General features: G+C 45.3%; 1 protein-coding gene across 1 annotated transcript in view; it reads left to right on the top strand.

Annotated features, from left to right (window-relative positions):
• The first annotated feature begins 3,709 nt into the window (after window positions 1-3,709).
• The window catches only part of LOC119005696 (A disintegrin and metalloproteinase with thrombospondin motifs 16), a 54,508-nt gene continuing 41,673 nt past the window's right edge, over window positions 3,710-16,544 (top strand). Inside the window, exons 1-3 of the mRNA XM_037073557.1 lie at window positions 3,710-3,826; window positions 3,928-4,009; window positions 7,204-7,577. Of these exons, the coding sequence (XP_036929452.1) occupies window positions 3,710-3,826; window positions 3,928-4,009; window positions 7,204-7,577 (573 nt within the window). The remainder of the gene's footprint in view (window positions 3,827-3,927; window positions 4,010-7,203; window positions 7,578-16,544) is intronic.

The following is a 16,544-nucleotide window of genomic DNA, read 5'->3' as shown; positions in this document are numbered from 1 at the left end:
AGAGGCATCAATCTTCTCAAAAGATTCTCTGCAAGGCATTTTTCCTGAAGAATAACTTTTTTCCCTTAAAATCCTTTTCCTGTTACCACAGCAGCCATAAACATGCACAGAGATTTAAATTGTTGCAGATGTCTACGAAAAAAAAGATCATTGTTTTAGTGAATTTATCCCTTATTTCATAAAGATCAAACTCCTCCTGTCCCGAATAGTAAACCAAAATGAATGCTTGCAGCTTGTCGAATGTAAATTGATGCATGTGTAGAGTGCTCGCCACAGTGTCTGTGGAAATACAGGAGAGGCAACGAGCTCCCTTTATGTGCCGGCTCTTTGTCTTCGCACATCCGAGGATGATATTGAAGACAGGCAGCCAGGCAAACAAGCGGAGCTAAAAGAAGAGCAAGGCAGGCAGACAAACAAGCAGTCAGACAGACGGAGAGGCATACAGGAGCTGGAGCGGTTCAGAGGTCAGCTCGCCCAAAGCAGCCGGCTCGGCTTGGACTACAGGGGGTGTCTTTATGCTCTCAAAACAATGCAGCGTCTTCTCTTTATTTTTTTTCTCAATGTGCCGTCCCTGCATACACCCCGCGATGAAGCATACTGCTGTCAAGACTGTGTGAAAGTCTGAGAGCACAATACTGTCAAACTGTTTCAAAGCTCAAAGAGCTGGAAACTTTCCAATCAGCTGTGTGCATTTGCATTATTTGCTGAGCAAATATAAAGACTTGACTTGCGCGGAAATATGCAAGCAGTGTGTTTTCATTCACACGATAACAGTCAGGTGCAGAGTGAGGATTGTACGGCAGTGTGTGCACACATGTGTGCGAGTAAGAGGCATGCGTGTGTGTGCGTGTGTGTGTATGTGTGTGGAGTTGTATCAGTGCAGGAGGAGGAGGAGGAGGGGCGATGTAACTTCAGCAGCAGCTGACACTGTAAAGATATCCTGAGCCTCCAAACATATGGTAGGAATTGTCTTCATGATGGCATTTTATCACTGATTGAATCCAGAACTGGCAAAACTTAGACAGTAATCTGGAAGTAAGTTTCGTATACATGTCTCAGTTTTATAGGCTCAGAGCATTTTACTCTTTTACTTTTCGCCCACTTCTCATGAGGAGTTGCACACCAGGGAGAGTGCAAATAAATAAATCCTTCACGCGTGACACTATCGCTAATCGAACATGACCGATCATTTGGAAGACGCATGAAACACCTAGCGCAAACAAAGTCCTGCTTCTGGGTGCAGCCGCTGGTCCTCTGTGTAATTTATCATACATGTCTCGTCTCATCACTCTCTCTGAAACACTTAAATATGATACTGAGGTATTCTTTCCATATCACAAGCTCAATGTCTATCTATTACTGTGCTTGACACATGAACACCGAACACATATCAACTTCAAATATGTGCGTGAGTTCCATTTTGAGGTATCTGTACTTAATTGAGTATTTCCATTTCCTGCTACTTTGTTCTTCCACTCTGCTACCTTTTGTAGGCAAATATTGTAATTCAGACTCCGCCACAATTGTTCTGTAAATGTAATTGTTTGTTACCTCACAGACTGCATGCTGCGCTGAAGCTTAAGTATTTATTTTTCATTTTTTTATCAGAATTACATTTTGGCCAGGCATATAATCAGTTCAGTAATCAGTTAACATTATACACAGTATATACAGTACATGTTAATATACGTATATTTTGCTTTAACTTAACAATTTCCATTTTCTTCACTTTTATTTTAGTTTGATATCTTTACTTTTGCTCAGACACGTCTTTTGGGTACTTTTACAACTGGTGTCAGATATCTGGCTGTTGAATGATTACTTTTAAAGGACACCTATTATTCTTTGTCGTTGTTTTTCCTTTCCTTCAGTGTGTTATATCAGTTTTTGTGCATGTAAAAAGCCTTGAAAGTTAAGAAGCCCGAAGAAGCTCCTCTCTCCCACAGAAAACACCCTAAAGTGCCTGAAACACTTACAGTAGAGGTGAAGCTAACTTGAAGCTGAAAAAAACAACAAAGGTGACTTAAGACACTGTGAGCAGTGCTGGCTCAGACGCGTGTTAGCTGACCAATCAGAGAAGACTGTGGATTTGGAAGCGGGTGATCTTAAAGCGACAGGCCCTAAAGCAGGGCGTCTCAGGACAGCATGAGAGAGCTGATGTGTTTTCTGTAAAATTAGCCTTGCAGTAACCCAAAATGAACCGATGAACCTGAAGATGAGAATTATATGTCTCCTTTTCTTCCGGTTATGTTGAGATAAAGACATAAAACCCCTTCTTCTGCATATTCCAGCTTCGTAGAAATAAAAGGAACCTATAAAAGAATACGCCCCGTAGACAGACACTTGTGGAACAGATGTTGGTGTTTAAAAAAAAAAAAAAAAGAACTTCAACTTCATAGACCAGCTTGCTTACAATCACCTCCCGATTCCTCTCACTCAGATACTCTGACTGGGTGCCAAGAGATCACACCGTAAACCGTCACACACATTTCTTTTTTTTTTTCACTCATCTGGTTTTCTTTTGGGGAGGATGAAATCCTTGAGAATATGAAACAAGTGCTCCCGATCCTTTTTGGCTCCCACACTCCTGAGCACTTCCATGAATGATTGTGCGGAGGTTCAGAAAAACGCTGGCACGGCGCCTATCAGTGCAGCTGCGGAATACGGGAGAGATGGGAGAATGACGAGCGGATTAAACGGGGTCACAGGTTAAATTTCAGACTGTAATCCATCACGAATTACTGATTACCTGCTTCGGGGTGTAATCTCCAGGTCACGTTTGGGGCCGAGCAAAATCCAGACTACTGGATTCGAGTAAACATTTTGCTTCCTGTGCTTAATACGGTGAAATGCATCATCATTTAGAAAATGACCCGGTGTGGAACCAACATAACAAACAGCTGTTTTTGCAATCTAGATGCAATTACTCCATTACCCTGCGAGCCAGCAGCACAGCCTACCTGTTCTCCCCTGTTCCCTCACACATGCATCCTCATGCAACCCGAGAGATGGTTACAAGCCCCATCTCTCAGCACACAGGTGTCAGATGTGATTGGCTAGGGGCTGTATTTACCACCACCCCCACCAGTAGACCCCCCCCCTTCCCCCCCTCAAAGCACACACAGCCCTCCTCAGCGGCCCTGTGTTCAGTCAGTGCTCCCTCGGGAAACAGATTCAGACTCGGTGGGACTTTCATAGGAGTGCGCTTTTGCCAAGACGAGACGCGGCCTATTTAAGACAATCACATGATTTCACTGGGAGTCAAAATGGTCCGCGGGGGTCAGTGGGTAGAGAGAGAGAGAGAGAGAGAGAGAGAGGGAGGGAGTGAGTGAGCGCGCGTGTGTGTGTGTGTGTGTGTGTGTGTGTGAGAGAGAGAGAGAGAGAGAGAGAGAGAGAGAGAGAGAGAGAGAGGTTGGATACTGGTCGGATTGTCTGAGTGGAAAAAAAAAAGAAAAAAAAAAGAAAAAGAAAAAGGAAAATGAGTTGCCGGGAGAGAGGACTGGAGCTCGCGCTTGGAAATGAATGGGAACCAAAGTGGCACAAGTGAAGAAGAAGCCTGCGTGTGAGACTCGTTGATGCTTCATTCAGCACCAGTCCTGCAGAAGTCCCTCTGCTGCTCCCGTCGGACTTTTTACCGGAGCTCTCCGGACCGCCGGCGAGCGCCGATTTCAGCTATTGCGCAAAGGTGACCTGCCACAGCCCTGGGGGGATGGCTTTCCTGCGTATTTGCGCGGAGTGGAGAAACCGGACCAGGACACGGCCGTCGCTTCTTCTTCCTCTTCTTCCTCTCCTTCTTCACCTCCTTTGCTTTGTCACGCCGGGCACAGTAAGTGAGCCGCGTTATCATCTCACGAAGCTCACGAAGTTGTCAGCACCCCACATGAGTTTATTTTTTTCAAGTCCCATTTCCACTTTCCTCCCTCGCAGAGCGCGCTCCGGGGCGACGCAGCGGAATCTCGCCAGGACGCATCAGCCCTGCTCCGATCTCTCAATTTACCTCCACACACAGGTAGGATCACTGTTTTGAATTAAACCTTTTGCAGATGCATGCAGTTGTTTTTATTATTTCAGGAGACTGCTTCGTGCATGTTTTTTTTTCTTTTTCTTGCATGTGCATATGAATTAAAAGTAAAGCCATCCACTGTATCCGTCGGACGGGGGGCAGGAGCATCAAAATCAGCGCTCACCTGCGCTGTGTGCTGCCTCTCTTCACCGCTTGGGGGCGACGTGCACCCTGACACAGAGCCATCAGTGTGCGCGCTGCAGCAGCACTGGGGCCCCAAGTCAGGCTCCACAGCAAGATGAGGGCATGGCAATAAAAAGTTGAAGATGAAAGTGTTAAAACGGAGTCAAAGCGGCTCCCTCGCATTAGATGTTCATGCTGGTGGTGGGGGGGGGGGGTCTCCGATGAAGATGCACAAATTCTCGCAGTAGCTTGCTTAACAGTCAATGCAGTAATTTGTGCAGGCGGTAAGTGCAAACAAGATGTTCATCTGGTCTTTGTTTTGTGCATCGAACCCCATATGGTGTGCTGAGTCAGCAGCAGGCTTTGGCTGTGCTCCTTTCTTTGATTCTTGTTTTTTTTTTTTTTTTTTCTTATTTCATTTGTTTGTCTTGTTTTGTTTCCAGGAAAAGCAGACGCGTAAACAAATAAACATCCAGACCTGCTCTCTCCGGTCACATGTGGAGATGATGCGAAACAGAAGTGAGAAGTGAAGGGGAAAGCCCTTCACTTCTGTTTCAGAGCAGCCTCGCAGCCAGCGCTGCAGCAAGCCGTCGCCGCAGTGTTAATGCGTTTAACATTCATGCAGCTGCGGGATACAGCGGGCAAGGAGAGGGCTCAGTCTTTTGTGAAGCCAAGGCACCTTTTGGTGGGATCCCCCTATCAGTGCTAATGGCACTCAGGAGCCACTAAACCAACAAACTACCCACTGCAGGATTTTGTCTACAGTCCATCAGACAAGATGTGTGTGTGTATGTGTGTGTTCCCGCAGACTCTGTGTTTGTATACTGTCAGACACGGGTCACTGCAGCTGGGTTTTGAGTTAGGGCGGAACAAACACAGTTGACTGGGTGTAGCTGTGTGTGTTGGGGGTAGAGAAGACCATTTTCTGCCCAAGTGTCTGCACAGAAAAAAAAAAAAAAAAAAAAAAAAAAAAATGCCTTGAGACCTGAAGTGTGCACTCTGCAGTCCTGTAACACTCCGAGCAGATCTCGGCTGCAGCACTCCAAGAGTCGGAGGTTTGCATGTGCAGTCGTGTCAATGCAGGGTGCTTTAAATAAACTGCATCCACTAATAAGTGTATGTCATGTTGCGGGTACAGGCTGTTAGTCAGCCTCAAGATGCACCGCACAGCCAAGTTCAAACCTCAGGCATTCAACGCTGCCAGTGATGACACACTGTCTGTCACCCTGCGTGTTTCTCCCACTGCAGAAACATGTCTGTCTCTGCGCTATATTTACTCATTATTCTGGCTGGCTAAAGCAGGTCACACTGTACAGTAGCCGAGCCCGGCTCTCGCTGACTGTAAGTCCAAGGTTGCAGTTATTTCTGTGCACATTAAGCTGATAAAAGTGACCACATATCAGTTTCCCATGGGCAAGACCGAACACATTCGCGAACGGCCTTTACGGCGCTGTCACAAAATCAACAGTGGCGCGGCTTTATTTGTTTGCTCGGTGGTTACTCATGGACCCGAAGTGTATCCAGCGCATAATGTTTCATGGTGTGTGATGGCTTATGGTACCAGGCTCCATCCATGACCGCTAAGATACGGCCACCGCGAGAAGATTAACAGTAAAACACACTATAGTATCTCTTGGTTTACAGTTTTGAAGGCCCAGTGTATAGTTTTTGGGAAGAAATTTTAATCAGACGAGGAAGATCTTCATTGGCTGATTTTTTATGGTTACACAGACTAAATGAGCAAAGTGACCTTAAAGGACAACCCAGCTTCATACTGTTTACATGTGGCGGACCCTGCCACCTTTCTAGCTTTAAACAGTGTTCTGGGAAGCATATGCTCCTCTAAGAGCAGCTTGTTTATTCAGTTGTGGAAACAATAGGTAGTTCTGAGTATGTATTATTACACTGCAAACATTAAAACTCTGAGTTGGAATTTCTTCTCCAAAACTACATAGCACCCCTTTAAAGGTGCAATATGGCATTTTTTTAGTTTAAAACATTCAAAAGTGAATGAACGTTATCAACAGAATGTGCTGACATTATGTCAGAGGCATCATAGATGTGTGAACAGAACAGAGTTTGCAGCAGTAAGCAGTTTCTCTGGTGATATGCTGCTTTTAGTTGTTTGGAGCATAAATTCAACAGTTGGTCAGATCTTCCCCATTGCACCTTTAACACACACTCTTCCAATCTGTGCAATTTTTTGTGCATGGTCTCCAAAGCCAGTGACATGCTTCATTCCTTTTGCAGGATGCATTCCTTTAGAAGGTCAGTCCATCCTCGCTCAGAAGATGCACAGGACTGGCGACCACTGTCATGATTTCCTCTGGAAAATCAATTGTGCTGCAGCTCAAGGAGTTGCTGCCTCTTTCGATTTGACCTCTGGTGGAAATCCCCGTTAGTTTCTGCAGCCACAGCGCCATTAGACATTTGACTGATCTAAGAGGCCAGGCCTGTGACCTGCCACCATCTCCCTTTATGACCTGCAGTTATCCGGCCTGAGCTGCAGTAAAAACTGCAGTAAAACACCACAGGTCAAACATGATTCACTCTGAGCTGAAGGGCCCGCGTTGGAATCGTCTAAAACCCTTCCTTTTCTTGTAACTCTTTCTTGACCCCAACAGCAAAAGTATATGAGGCAGGTCAAGGAAATTTTTACGAAGGACGGGAGAAGGTTGTCGTTTTTAAATTCAGTATGTGATGCAAGCATGGTAGCAGCTGACCCAGCGTGCACCGCGGTATATCACGGCAAACGATGTGTGACAGATGGAATTAGCAACACAAACACCACAAAGATAATGTGTTTTATTTTTGCCAGGCTACATCTACAAAATGTAACCTGTGACATCAAGCATCAGATCTTTCTCTCTGCACTCTCTCTTCCTGTGTAAGCCATGATATTTATTTAATACGTCCATATCAGAAGAGTGGATTTTGACATTAAAGTGGCTGTTTCAAACACCCAGTGACCTCTAACTACTTCACTGCCTGGCTGTCTTCCCTTTTCTCCCGTCCAGAATATGAGATTGTGTCTCCCTATGAGGTCAACCACCACGGCGTTTACATCTCTCACGAAGTAGCCCACCACCAGCGCAGAAGGCGGCGCAGATCCCTGACCCCGGATGCAGGCTCGTCGAACCCAGACAGCAGCAGCAGCAGCAGCAGCAGTGAAACCATCCACTTCCAGCTGAGTGGCTTGGGGCAGGACTTCCACATGGAGCTGACGGAGGCCTCGCAGAGCCTGATCGCACCTGGCTTCACCATCCAGGTCCTGGGAAAGAACGGCACCAAGAGCCTGAAGCCCTACCACCAGGACGACCTCTGCTTTTACCAGGGGTCGCTGAGGTCGAGGGTCAACTCCTCGGTGGCACTGTCCACGTGCGTGGGGATGGTGAGTCTGAACATGCCTAAAAGTCGGGTTGCGGGAGGGTCTGGATGAGAAGGAGGGAGCAGAGCGGGAGTCCGATCTGGATCGGTTTGTTGCATCTGTGAAAAGGACTCCTGGGTGTGTTAATTTGAAAGTATGTATCTTGGACACTTCTGTTCTATTTTGATTTTGGCAGCATTTAGACTGACCTAACAAGTGAGAACTGTTATTGCACTCGCTGAACGAGAAGAAACAGTGAGCCTGGGAGGCAAATTTCTTAAATTTGGCTCATCCTGCGACCCTTGATAATATAAACACGGCATCGCCGTTCTTGTCATGCGGGGGGAGAGAGAGGAGAGAGGTCCGTGACCCATCTCGGGTTTAGACTCAAAGTTTATAAAACACTGAATTAACACGGAGACTTAACGCAGTAGAAGAAACTGGCTGAAAGCATAAATATTTAAGGTGTGCAGTAATTTTGCGTTAGAGGATGTTGGACGCCACATGCCGACAAGACGCAGAGCTGAAGGATTGAGTGAGAGGGAAACAAAGCATCAAAGGAGGAGAGAGAAAAATCAGATTGCAGCCAGCTAGTAAATCTAGATAAAACTGCATTTTTCTCAGTGTAAAACACTGTCCTTTTCTTCGCCACATGCACAGTCTGCTGGCTGAGTACAGCGGTCCTTTCAGCGCGCTACTGTGAAGCTTCCTTTCACACAGCACTTGAGTCGGTGCATTGTCTGTCCAGTCGGGTCAGAATATTGACTTGTGCTTAACTTACGTTGACTTTAAATAACCCAGCGGCTAAGTCGGCACGTCGCGCACAGAAGTTCAGCAGATCTCGCTCACTCTGTGTGTATTGCACTTGTGCCTAAATCAGCTAATGAATAACTAATGAATGGAAAAGTCAAGTCTGTGAACGCCACAGAAGGTTCGGTCAATTAGCCAGGAAAAATCCCCAAAGCTCATCCATGCCAAAACAATGTTTTGGTGGCATTTCATCTTCTTATTTAGTATACCGTTTGACCAGCTTCCACGGCCAACACACGAGTACAGTACAGTTCACGGATATAAATTTTCATTTATTATTACTTAACCCGGACTGACATGTTTTGCATGTTTTTTTTGGGGTTTTTTTTCCCGGTTCTCAACTCATGAGCAGTAATAGCTGCAGATCTAGCACAGCTGGCACCAGAGGTAGGGAAATGACTGTGTCTAAATTGAAAAAATACAGTATATTGGGAATGTAATTGCACTGAATTGGCTTAATGGGAGGGATGGTGTGCAGCTGGGTTGCGAGGTCACTTGTTAATGATGTTCGTATTAGCGTGATATACAACAGCAAAACTAACAAGCTGAGCAGATTTATTGGTGTTTGAAATTCATTGTGTTGTTGTGTTTAGTTGGGTTGAAGTGTGTGTGTGTGTGTGTGTGTGTGTGTGTGTGTGTGTGTGTGTGTGTGTGTGTGTGTGTGTGCGTGAACCAAAGACTAGCTCTGAATATGTTGCTGTTGACTGGAGGCTAATTTCAGAAGAAGAAGAATGGTAGAAGAAGCAGAAGCTCTACCTCTTTTCATCTTATGCATCCAACTTGCAGCTGATACAAGTCATTACCGTGCGATGTAGGCTAATATTGCTAAACATCCAGCTATAATTAGTGCCCCTGGAGTTGTTTGTGCTGGCAGAATATCAATTCTTGCCTTGGTGGTCTTCCTCCACTTCTGCATGAATATAAAGGAAACGTTACTGTAGGAATGACATTAAGTAAGCCAAAGAGAAGCAGCTCCACTCCAGTCAGACCGGACTGGTGTTAGACCGGTCCTCTCAGCAGTCTGGACCAGAGAACAAAGGGCTTTGAGAATGCACAGTAATCCTCTCATTCTTGAGCTCACATACACACATGTTCATTTAGAACGCAGCAATCACTGCAGACAGAGTACAGCGGCCGGGCAGCATGCAGAGAAACTCCTCTAATGATACTTGTTAGAGAGAAATCTTGCGGTTCATAACTTGACAGCTCTAGCCTTTGGTTCTTTTCAGAGTTTTGAACCAAACAAATTCCTTTAAAAAACAATTTGACCACATTTCACTTGAAAGTGTTTACAGTCATAATACATTTTAGGCCTGTTTATGCTGCTTTTCTGCCTCTATTTTCATTGAAGAGGACCACTGCTGTGTCTGAGAATTGCCCTCTTAAACTGCAGACAGAGAATGGCACATCTCCAGGGATGCCTCTTCTTCTTCTGTGTGTGTGTGTGTGTGTGTGTGTGTGTGTGTGTGTGTGTGTGTGTGTGTGTGTGTGTGCACGTCTGCATTTCAGACCAGATCCCAATAAAAGATTCAGCCAAAAGGTCCAGGGTTGCAGAGACCGTAAATGTGGTTCTCACGACTGAGGCCGGCTAGGACGGACTGGGTCAGTGCATCAATGAGAATGTGACTTTTTCTGATGTGAATGAGGGAACTGCACGGTCATATCAGCAGACAGAGATATTTAGACTCCAGGGGAAAACTAAAGATAGTTATCGTTCATCATCAAAAAAAAAAAAAAAAAAGTCAAAATGCCTGTCATCATGCACTGAAGTGGATTTTTACCAATATGTGACCTATATACTGAACATAAGATATGTTCCAGATTATACGCCCACGAGTGGTCAGAACTAGGTTACTTAGGTTCACCGGGTCACCTCAGAGCAGTAAGAGACCTTGCACTTTGGTCAGATTCCTATTTGGCAGGAGGTGAGTAAATATTGACCAGAGGAACCCCCGATCAATAGCCGTATCAGTGAGAGCACCAGTCCTGGCCTCCAGCTGCTGCAAAATACCTCTAAGATGGGGTCACTCCACCACCCTTCTCTCTGCTTTTGTTTGAGGGATTGTATTTGATAAGGTAATTATGTTTTCAGGATTGAACTGGACCGAGAAACCTCTGGCACAAAGGGTCAGGTTTTGGTTTACTTGGCTTACATAGCTGGAAATTCTCGTAACAGTAAAAATACCTGGTTTCGGGCTGCGAATTGTCAGAAATATCCAGTTTTGGTCTCATTAACGTCTAAAATATCTAGTGCTTTTTGAAATACAAATGTTGGAGCGCTATCTCAGACGGACGGTGGTCTTTTGGCTTGGCAGCCATGTCCCCCAACAGCTCACACGCCTCCTCCTCCTGACGTGAAAGTCACCTTATTTACATGGTATCTGAAGTTAATAGGAAAGGCAGTGTGGCTTGTTCTGTGCATTATTGTGTTTACCTGGGTTTCAGAGATATGTAAAGACGGAGGCTACGAGGGTGACTGATCCCTCCCTGGCATTGTGAAGTGCAGAAACCCCCCTTGTAAGGAGCGTTACGTTGTAAAGCTCACGTATAAGTTGCCTTTTCAACTCCCCTCCTCTGGCAGCCCATATAGTGGTTAGCCCCACTTTGATGACAGCAGGGGAGTTCAACCATAAAAATCTCGCTCTTACGAGCAGGAATCGGTGGAATAGACGAGGCGGGCCAATCCCCACTGACTCAGTTCACCTGCCAAACGGCTTGAGAATGTGCACAGTGACACACATGAGCAGTGTGTCCATGAGCAGGTGCCTCTCTGTGTCGACATTAGGCTGCAGCGTAATCCTCTTTAGTCTGGCTTTTATGGGGGTAAGGGAGTTGAGCGGTGAGGAGAGAGCCATGCAGGCACTGCACTCTGACACCACAAATCATTTTTTCCCTCTATATATGACATGTTGTGGGATTTTTAGCCATGTAGTCATACAAAGATTTTTTGAAGACCCAAGACAATAGAGTCTACTGACTTAGCTGGTAGCTTAACTTCTCATTTAGGTTCAAACCAGGTCAAAATTCCAGTTTGTTCAGTACATTTACGCTCATTCACATCTCGATGTACTTGATGTGTTTAGCGCTAATGAGCAAATGTTAGCGTGCTAACATGCTGAACTACTGATAGATAAACAATGCACCTCCCTAACTTCAGCCTGTCAGCACTGTCATGGTGAGCATGTTAGCAAGCTGATGTTAGCATTAATAAGTACACAGCCACTCGGAGGCTGCACACTCATTCGCTGCATTCTAAACGGACTATTTCTTTTTACTCTTTGTGCGTAGCCTAATCTAAACGGCTGCACACTCATTAGCTGCACTGGAATACAGCTATGGTCTTGTGCTTCCACAACTGGGACAGTATAGTACAACTAAATTGGCTTTATAAATATTACATATCATTCAATCACTCTGTAAATTGTTGAACAATTAACAGGGGACACTTCTGGCTCTGTTTCACCTCTTAATGTGCTTTATTATCCCTGAACTTCACATCTATCAGTATCTCTTTGTCTAATTTGACTCAGACTTCTAATGCACACCTTCCCTTTGTACCAAAGGGAAATGCTCAATGTCCTCCCACTACAAATCACTCGGAGGTCATGTGTTTTCCTCTTGTAAATCGACGGGTGTGTTTCCAGCCTCGGGCCGTGTAGTAGTTGTAATAATAGAATGCACACACTCGTCACACCTCTGGGATTTCCAAGAATATGTGAGGGTTGATCCACTGATGTGATGAAGCTTTGAACAGCAGGCAGTGTGGTCTTGGCAGGTTGCTATAATCAATTTTTCAAAACACACTATAGCACAGGCCAAGCGATCTTAAAGGAGCGTTGCTAGTTTTATCATTTGCTAACATCACTCGCGGTTGCCGTGCTAAATGGAGCCATGCGCACATGTGAGGCTGGAGGTCGTTTTTTGGAAAGTTTGTTGTTTCCAAATTCACCTCCAGTTGATGTAATGTGTTCTGCACAGCTAGCCAACAGATGACGAGGGTACAGCTTGGAGTCAAATAGCTAATTGATTAAGAAATGGTGTCTGGTGCTGAAGTACAATGTCAGAGTATCCTTCCCAGCTTTCCAATAAGCCCTGTCAACACTGAGCCAATGTTTTAAAGTCCCTGCCTTCAGCTGCTAGAAATGTAGCCATCATGGAACCAGTCTGCACGAAACAAACACGGTAGGCAAATTATTTCTGTACTTTATACTGTCAAAAGAGAAGTTTAGAAATGTCAAGCTTGTGTTGCGAGGTTGGAGAAGAACTGATTTATAATGGCACTTGTTTTTCAACTTGAATCCTTGCGTTTCTGTTTTTTGGTTTCTGGCAGTCGTCAGTGATACAAATCTGATTATTGTTGTCAGTTAGCGTATTAAACTCTCGAAAGCTCACAGACAGATTCGTCTCATGGGACGACAATAAAGCAAGCTCGGACCAAAAACCCTAATTAATACAATTTAATTTGAAATGTTATGGAATTTAAAGCAACTGTAGCAGCACACAATTAAAAAAAAAAAAAACATACGGTAAACAGGATGACATTTTACAAAAGAAAATACAACAGAGTTCTCGAAATCATAGCATTCCATAAAACACAATGGCATAATAACGATGTTGTTGTGTTAAACTTAAAAGTGGTTGTGTTATGACCCCTCAGGGCCCCCGTACATTTGGCCTCCGTTAAGGAGAGCAAGGTAAAGACAGATAGACGGAACGCAGGGAAGAGTCATATACTGCACACAGTCAGGTGCACCTTGTAATGCGCTGAATTCTCCCCCCTCAGTTCCGCTTTCCTACCGTAACCCTCCCCCCCTCCACCCTCACCCTTCCTGTCGCTGCTTGTCTGGATGCGTCTGACTCCAGAGAGTCCAGCTGTTTGCGCCCTCCCAAGTAGTGTTTCAGCATTTTATGACTGCTATTTGCACCTCGTAGAGCGCAGTGTGTAATCTGATGACTTTGGCTATTTAGGAGAGGCACTAGCTGACCTAATCTCCCAACATAGTGGCTTTCAAACACACATACGCTGGCAAAGTAGCGGATGCATGTTGTTTTATGTGAGACCGTGCAGACTTTACAGACTAAAGACGCCATAAAACGATTATCTCTAGGGTAAAAGGCTGTTCTGCTGAGGAAGACAAAGGGGATGCATGTTGCTCTGAGTAAGAGATGGACATTTTGAATGCACCGTGCCTACATGTTGCTGTTTTTACATACAATTTCTCGTCCGGTTGCTGCGTACAAATAATAAACGTCTTCTGCACGCCAGGTATAGAAATTGCGCATGCTTCCAAAGAACACAGAACCTACCAACACAAGTTAAAAATGACAACATCAACATCTGGATCAAATGTCTTGAGATTTTCAAAGGACAAGGAAAAAAAAAAAAAAGGGCAGACAGTGCTCATTAAACAATAAGTGGCACTGATCTGTCTTGAGTAGAAACAGCTCATCCCAGTCAGTCTGACAGCAGGCGTGCGTAAATGAGAGCAAGCAAGAGGATGTTTGGATGAAGCCTTAAAACACTAAAGCCATAGCAGGAGCTCATTCGTAGCTCTGTGCTCAGAGCTACACATCAGGAAAAAGGTAGAGAAATCATGAGATTGGGAAACCCTTCATCTGACAAAAGTTTAAACACAGATTTAACTTGTTAAAGGACATCCCTATGTCCACTATGTTTTTGCAGTACATCCCCATGCTCAGTATGGAGCAATACCTAACAAAATGATCCTACATGGTGATCTGCATAAATCGAGATTATTTTGCCGCGGTACCGTGGAAAATTGAACTAACATCGAGAGAACCTCTCCAGAACCCTACTTAGGAGCAATTATATGTATAATATAATATACGTAATAGAGCCAGCAAAAAAAAACATGATGACAGAAAAAACCTCAGCACCGCTGCTGACAAGCCAGACCAGGCCATGTGACATGTGCATCTGGTCCTGAGAGTGGAGAGACCGAGGTGGCAGTGAGCGAACGCCGTCACGAGGAAAGGCGCTCATAGCTATCGTGACGTTCTTGCGTGTTGACGCGCCTCACCTCTGCGTGATCCTGCTTCAAGTTGTTTACTGTGTGCATCCACACGTATCTGCATACTGCTCTGCACAGTGCAGTGCCATATGCAGACATAAACAACGGTGAGAGCAAAGCCATGTTTGGAAAATTAGAAAGCCGAGTTAGATGAATTTGGCCGCATAATAACCTCAGCTCTGCGCGTATCTTCAAAGTAAATACATAACTCTCCTTCAGACTAAATGTCAGCCAGGTGACCCTGTCAACTCCAGACCTCTCTTTAATACACATCGGAACGTGACAGTTTCTATAACAACTCCTAAATAAACAGTCTCGTTCTCGGGCTGCAGGTGTAAGACTTATGATTGTATCTTTCCATCATGGATTTCCTCTTCGTTATCTGTCCCATCTCCTTTCACTGCCATTGGAATGAGCTGACCAAAAATAACCCCAGATGACAAAAACAACATAAACATGAAACGTCCTTTTTGTTCCCCTCCTCCAACAGCTTCATCTCTTAACTGCTGAGGGCGAAGATGCAAATCAGCAGAAACTGTCACATGGCACCCATAACTATCGCAGAGCTGCTGCCCGACAACCACACACAGAAGTGCTTAGCTTTAGAAATGCTCAAAGTTGACAGCAGCGCAGTCCGGGTCAGAGGCCTCGCCGTGACTTGGAAACCAAATTATGACAATCGCCTGTGATTACGCAGCGCCGGGGCGAGTGCCACGCGGTTGACAGGATCACGCACCGGCTGTCACATGCGATTGTAAGCAACAATCCTGGCTGGGGTTCCTGCCAAAGTTCTATTTCTTGACCCGTTTGCAGGCGATCTGCAACACAGAGGATTGTGGTCATGGACTTCTGTTTCTTTTTCTTAAATAACTGATCCTCCACCCTCTCGAGTGTACGTCAGGGTCAATCTCAAATGGTCAGTGCAACACAGTCAGCTGTGCTTTTTGGGCGTTTTAACACAGAACAGTAATGACAGTGCATTCGGGCTGAGGATGTAAACATGCACACTGTCTGAGACATGAGGACTTATATTATAAAGCTTCTATTGTGTTGTTTTGTTTGTTTTTTAAAGGGCCTAAAAGATTGTAATCACCTCAATAAGTAGTGGGTCAAAAAAGTGCATTTCCGGACGTAAATATGTCCCCGAATGTATTTCTGCATCGCTGCATCTTTTGTCCGTCAAACACCGGTTACTGTACGGTCGGAGATGATCATTATCTTGCGCAGAAACACCTGTAAACAGCAACTCCTCTCTGCTGGCTTGCGGTGAGAACATAAAAGTTAAGAGTAGGATCGTCCTTGCACTCAAGGAGTCGCACAGACGCGTTCATACGTTCAGAATGCCTTTGTTCTCCCTTCGGTTGGGATTTCGCAGAGTTTAAGCCTTTATATATATTTTTTTTTTTTACGACATCTGAGGGACCGAGGCAGTTTGGCTGCCGTCGAAGCAATAATTCACGAACGCATGGTAACTTTCTTTTTGCTGCCCTGCGTGATGAAAGCTGTAAACTGTACAGTCATTGTGGTCACAGCTTACACATCTGCGTTGGCTTGTGTTCTCAGACTTCATCATTTTCAAATTCGGTGCTTAACACAGTCACAGCATTTTCCAAGCAGCCTGTTCCACTGGTTTCCTGATCTGCGGTTGATAGACTGGCAGAGGTTCAGCAGGGGCCCGGGTTAGTGAGTGATGATGAAATGGGGAAAATCAGTAGTGGGGATCGTTATAGCACCACGCTAATGCTCACTGATTGAGGTCTGCTTCTGCAAGATTGAAGAGACGCGTGTATGCACAGATATGTAGACATTCCATTGCAACATTCACAGTCTGCCCCACAGACACACATCCACCTTGTACCACCTGGGACTGTCACACACACACACACACACACGCACACACCGCCTCCGCACGTCCACTGTCAGTCTCCTCTCTGTCAGCCAGCGGCTTGGCTGCAGTGACGAAGGACCTCACAGTCCACTCGTGGTGAAGGGGGAAAAAAAGAAAAAGTTTGTCAATTAAAAGTATTTTAGGGGAAACCGCTACATCTGCCAAGAACAGTCACAATCCGAACGCTCCGCGCCAGCTGACTGTCAACACAGATGCGGTGCGTGTTGGGAGAGACCGAGGCGGACAAAGAGAGCGGCTAGA

This window comes from Acanthopagrus latus, chromosome 17 (genome assembly GCF_904848185.1).
Source record: "Acanthopagrus latus isolate v.2019 chromosome 17, fAcaLat1.1, whole genome shotgun sequence".
Classification (NCBI taxonomy): domain Eukaryota; kingdom Metazoa; phylum Chordata; class Actinopteri; order Spariformes; family Sparidae; genus Acanthopagrus; species Acanthopagrus latus.
Note: the sequence above shows the minus strand (reverse complement) of the source record. Positions and strands in the feature narration are given on the sequence as shown.